At 36.6% G+C, this 4,952-nt stretch overlaps 1 protein-coding gene across 1 annotated transcript; it reads left to right on the top strand.

Moving 5' to 3' along the window:
* Nucleotides 1–1,894: 1,894 nt before the first annotated feature.
* Nucleotides 1,895–2,578, top strand: LOC128882484 (zinc finger BED domain-containing protein 5-like). The gene has a single exon (XM_054134085.1). It carries the CDS (start codon nt 1,895–1,897, stop codon nt 2,576–2,578), a length of 684 nt encoding a protein of 227 aa, XP_053990060.1.
* The last annotated feature ends 2,374 nt before the right edge of the window (nt 2,579–4,952 follow it).

Here is a 4,952-nt window from a genome sequence, read left to right on the forward strand (position 1 = left end):
TGTTGTGAGGGGTGGGTTTATCCGAGAGCGATTTCGAGGGGTGCATTTTGTAGGGGGCTTCAAACAGAGTCGCCTCAAAGGTTTTTTTGATTTTTTCACCACCTTCCGTCGCCCCTGGACCCTTCTGAAGTGCCGTTTTTCTGCATTACCCCTTTGGGGGGGGGGTGAATTAACCCTTTATCATCAACCCTCGTCAATGCAACTTTGCACACACCCAGAGGACACTTCATAACTAAATCTCACGAAGTTTCCCTAGGGAGGCGCGAACTAGTTTAAAGGGAGCCGCGAAAATTAGACACAGTGAACAATTTTCCAAATTACTGCTAAAGTTTTCTATGTAAAAAATGAGAGAATAAATGAAAAAATACCATCGTGCTTTATTGCGCATAGTTCAACTAAACATTTCGTAATTTAGCATCCATATACCTAGACGTCCTAGACCCCGGCAAATCTTTTGAACCGAGGCAGTCGTTAATTTGGCGACACAAGCGCTAATGTCGCTTCAAACAAAAGCCAGATGCGCATCCAGAAAAGATCGACGCACATTTAGCTCACCAATTTGTTTCGTGTCACAGCTAATATTTAATTGGTTCAGCAGTGTTAGGTTATGTTTCTATTGTTATTGACGTGATTGCCCACTGATCATAATAGTAAGTAATTTAATAGTTTTATTTTTTTAGAATAATATAATATTATTCCTAATATTTCCAGACAAATGGATAAGTTTTTGATAGGATATAAGCGAAAATCCACAAATAATGGAGATTCTGATGTTGACACAAGTAGTGGGAATACAAGTCACAAGGAACAGGAAGCAAGAACTCCCAAGACAAGGAAATACGACTTATCCTATTTATCGTTCGGATTTACTAATATTATTAACAATAATGTGGAAAAACCAATGTGTTTGTTGTGTTCAAAAGTTTTGGCTGCTGATAGTATGAGACCTGACAAATTGAAACTGCACCTTGAAACTATTCATTTTGAATACGTTGGTAAGCCCCAAGAATTTTTTCAAAGAAAATTGGATGAGTTATCTAAAACCAAGCAACATTTAAAAAAAATTGTTCATGTTCCATCAAATGCCTTACTAGCATCATACCTAGTGTCGTACAGAATCGCGCAATGTAAAAAACCCCACACAATAGCAGAAACCTTAGTTTTGCCAGCAGCTATTGATATGGTCAAAACAATGTTTGGCCAATCTTATGCGAATCAGCTGCGACAAATACCGCTTGCTGATAATACAATTGGCTGAAGAATTGATGATATATCTGAAGATGTTTGTGACCAATTAGTTTCTCGAATGCGTACTTCAAAATTCGCCATACAAGTAGATGAAGCTACTGATACTAAAGACGCACATTTAATTGCATATGTTCGATATGTTGACGATACTAATATAATTGAAGATATCTTATTTTGCAAACCAATTCCTGACAGAGTCACATCCAATGAAATTTTCAAAATAATAGACAGATTTTTTAATGAGAACGACATAATGTGAAATAATTCCATTGGGCTCTGTACTGACGGTGCACAATCAATGGCGGGACACAAAACTGGTCTTCAAACACTAGTTAAAATGAAAACACCTGAGGTTCTCTGGACGCACTGCATGCTCTACAGAGCAGCTCTCGTATCAAAAACTATAAGCAAGGAATTTAACAATGTTTTTGGAAAAGTAACGAAAGTTATAAATTACATAAAAAACAGTCCATTAAAAGCAAGGTTGTTCGCAAAACTGTGTGAAGATATGCGAGCTAATTACACGTCACTTCTGTACTATTGTGAAATGCGCTGACTATTTCGTGCAAAAGTGATTTAAAGGGTACTTGAACTCAAAGAAGAAATTGCTATGTTTCTCGAGGAAAATCATAATGAAGACGGCAATATGTTTAGGGATGATAATTTTATTGTTAAACTTACATATTTGGTTGACATTTTAGAAAAATTGAGTGTTCTTAATAAATCAATGCAAGGACCGCAAATTCATTTGCTTATACAAAAAGACAAAGTGAAAGCATTTATTAAAAAAGTGGAGCTATGGAAATCAAATTTGCTAAAAAATAAGATTGACATGTTTCCACGTTTAAATTTATGCGCCCGAGATAACATAGAAGCAAACAAAAATCTCTTTGTGGAACACTTGAATGGTTTGTTGCTTCAATTTTCGAATTATTTTGGTGATCTTGATTTTACAAAGTTTGCGTGGATACAGAATCCATTTATCGACGAAGAAGATGATGAATTTGGATTGACAAGTATTGAAAAAGAAAAATTGTTAGAATTATCTTGTGATACTACATTAAAACATAAATTTCAGACTGTATCTCTGGTTCAATTCTGGTTGAATCTTCATACAGAATATAACACTTTGTCAAACAAAGCTTTGAAAGTACTGCTGCCGTTCGCAACATCATATTTATGTGAAACGGGATTTTCTGCCTTGGCTGCAATGAAATCCAAATATCGAGCTCGTTTAGTTGTAGAAAAAGAGCTACGAGTAGCTATATCGTCACAAACACCAAGATTTGATAAACTTTGTGCTAATAGACAAGCACATCCATCTCATTAAAAACAATAATAAAATATCGTTTTCCATTAGTTTGTATGAATAAATTTTATAAGAGTAAAAATGTTTTACTCTTTTATGAAATCTTCCGGGAGGGGGGGCCCCGGCAAATGATTAAATATTTTTAAGGGAGACGTAGTAACAATAAGTTTGGAAACCACTGATGTAAGTGGATATATATATATCGTGGCGCCATCTGATTAATTATGATATACATTATATTTTGTCCAATATGTATCAACTGCATGTTTGACACGTATGAATATTTATATAATATGTGCAATATATTTGCTATGTATTATATATATATATATATATAATACATAGCAAATATATTGCACATATTATATAAATATTCATACGTGTCAAACATGCAGTTGATACATATTGGACAAAATATAATGTATATCATAATTAATCAGATGGCGCCACGACAGTAATAGTGCCATTAAAGAATCGTTAAACGGAAAATCGAGTATGTTTTGTACTTACCTAGCGATTTGTTGAATTAAGTGTTAGTTATATAGGTGAAAAGTGATTTAGTTAGTTAAAGGTAAGTGTGGTGTATCTACGCCATCTTTTAGTAGTGTGTAAGCCTAGAACAAAGGACAGTCGACAGAATGCGGCGTTCCCGTCTGTTCGCAATTAGAGTTGTAACTAGTTGTAATGAAGAATAAAATATATAATATCAGTATTGCATTTACTTCTTAGTACGGACACAACATAAATTGGCGACGAGAAGTTAAGAACCTCACGTATCATTATTTTTCTTTCTGTTCTCTGCATGGTGCGGAAGTTTTTGATTTTGAGGTTACATTGCGCACGTGGCAAGATGGCCGCGTAGTTCCGATAAATGGCTTTACACGGTGTTTTGCCAAAATTTGAACAGAACGATGACTGGGAATTATATTCGGAACAACTACAACAGTATTTTGTTGCTAATGATGTTAACGATCAGAAGAGAGTGGCTCTTTTGTTAACAGTCATAAATTCTACTGTGTACAAAAACCTTGAGAGACTTGTGCCATCCAGAAGTACCTCAAAGTAAGTCGTTTGAGGCTCTGAATGACCTGCTGAAGGAACATTTCAAACACCACCAGGCAGTGTTCCGTGAAAAGAATCAAGTTTTACAGAGGCAGTCAAGAGAGCGTTGAGAAAATTGCTGATTGGTACGCTCGACTTAAGAGTTTAGCAGTTTCCTGGGCAGTAACGGGCCTCTCAGATACTAGGACAGCGAAAAGAACTATTCGACAGTAGATAGGGAAGCTTTGGCAATATTTTATGGAGTTAAGAAATTTGAGAATTATTTAATGGGGTTACCTTTTGTGCTGGAGACCGATCATAAGCCTTTGCTGACGATTTTCGGAGAACCCAAAAGATTGCCAGTTTTCGCGGCAAGTAGATTGCTACGTTGGGCGGTTTATTTGTCGAGTTTTAATTACTCCATTAAATATGTTAAGGGCGAAGAAAACGGAAGGGCCGATTGTCTGTCTAGATTGCCAACCGGGAAGAAACCTAACACCAAAGAGTCCAATAATTATTTAAAATTTATTTATGAGCAAGCGGCTTTAGTGGTAGATGCAGCTCGTATAAAAATAGAGACTAGGCGTGATCCTATTTTAAGTAGGGTATACGATTGTGTTAGTAGGGGTTGGGGAAATAAAGTAAGAAGCAAGGAAGAGTTTCTGAAACCTTATTATTCTAGGCAGGATGAATTGACTATTGAGGAAGGAGTCGTAATGTGGGGTTACCGCGTAATAGTACCAACTAAACTAAGGTTACGTATTTTAGAGGCACTCCATAGCACTCATTTAGGAGTGGTTAAAATGAAAAGTCTGGCTAGGTCAGTTTGTTGGTGGCCCGGTTTGGATCAGGACATAGAGAAATTTGTTAAGGGTTGCAGGGCGTGCAATTTAGCGTCTGCAGATCCAAAAAAGTCGATTGTAAGTTTATGGCCAAGTGCGAGAGAAAGCTTCGAAAGCATGCACGTAGATCTTTTTGGTCCGGTCGGAGGACACATGTTTTTAATACTTATCGATGCTTTTAGTAAGTGGATCGAGGTTTTTGCAATGAATTCGACTGATAGTAAAGCCGTTTTAGATAAGTTAAGGGAAGTTTTCGGTCGTTTCGGCATTCCGAAAACCATTGTAAGCGATAACGGCAGACAGTTTATTTCATTCGAATTTGAAAATTTTTCTAAGCGTAACGGCATTTCGCATAAAACTTCGGCACCGTATCATCCTGCGACGAACGGTGGAGCGGAAAATGCGGTCGAGATAATTAAAAGAGGTTTAATGAAAATGTTAAGCGACGCAAGAAACACCAAAGATGTAAATACATTGTTAAGTGAATATCTGTTAGGTTATAGGAACGCAAT

This window comes from Hylaeus volcanicus, unplaced genomic scaffold (assembly GCF_026283585.1).
Source record: "Hylaeus volcanicus isolate JK05 unplaced genomic scaffold, UHH_iyHylVolc1.0_haploid 11929, whole genome shotgun sequence".
NCBI classification, from domain to species: Eukaryota; Metazoa; Arthropoda; class Insecta; order Hymenoptera; family Colletidae; genus Hylaeus; species Hylaeus volcanicus.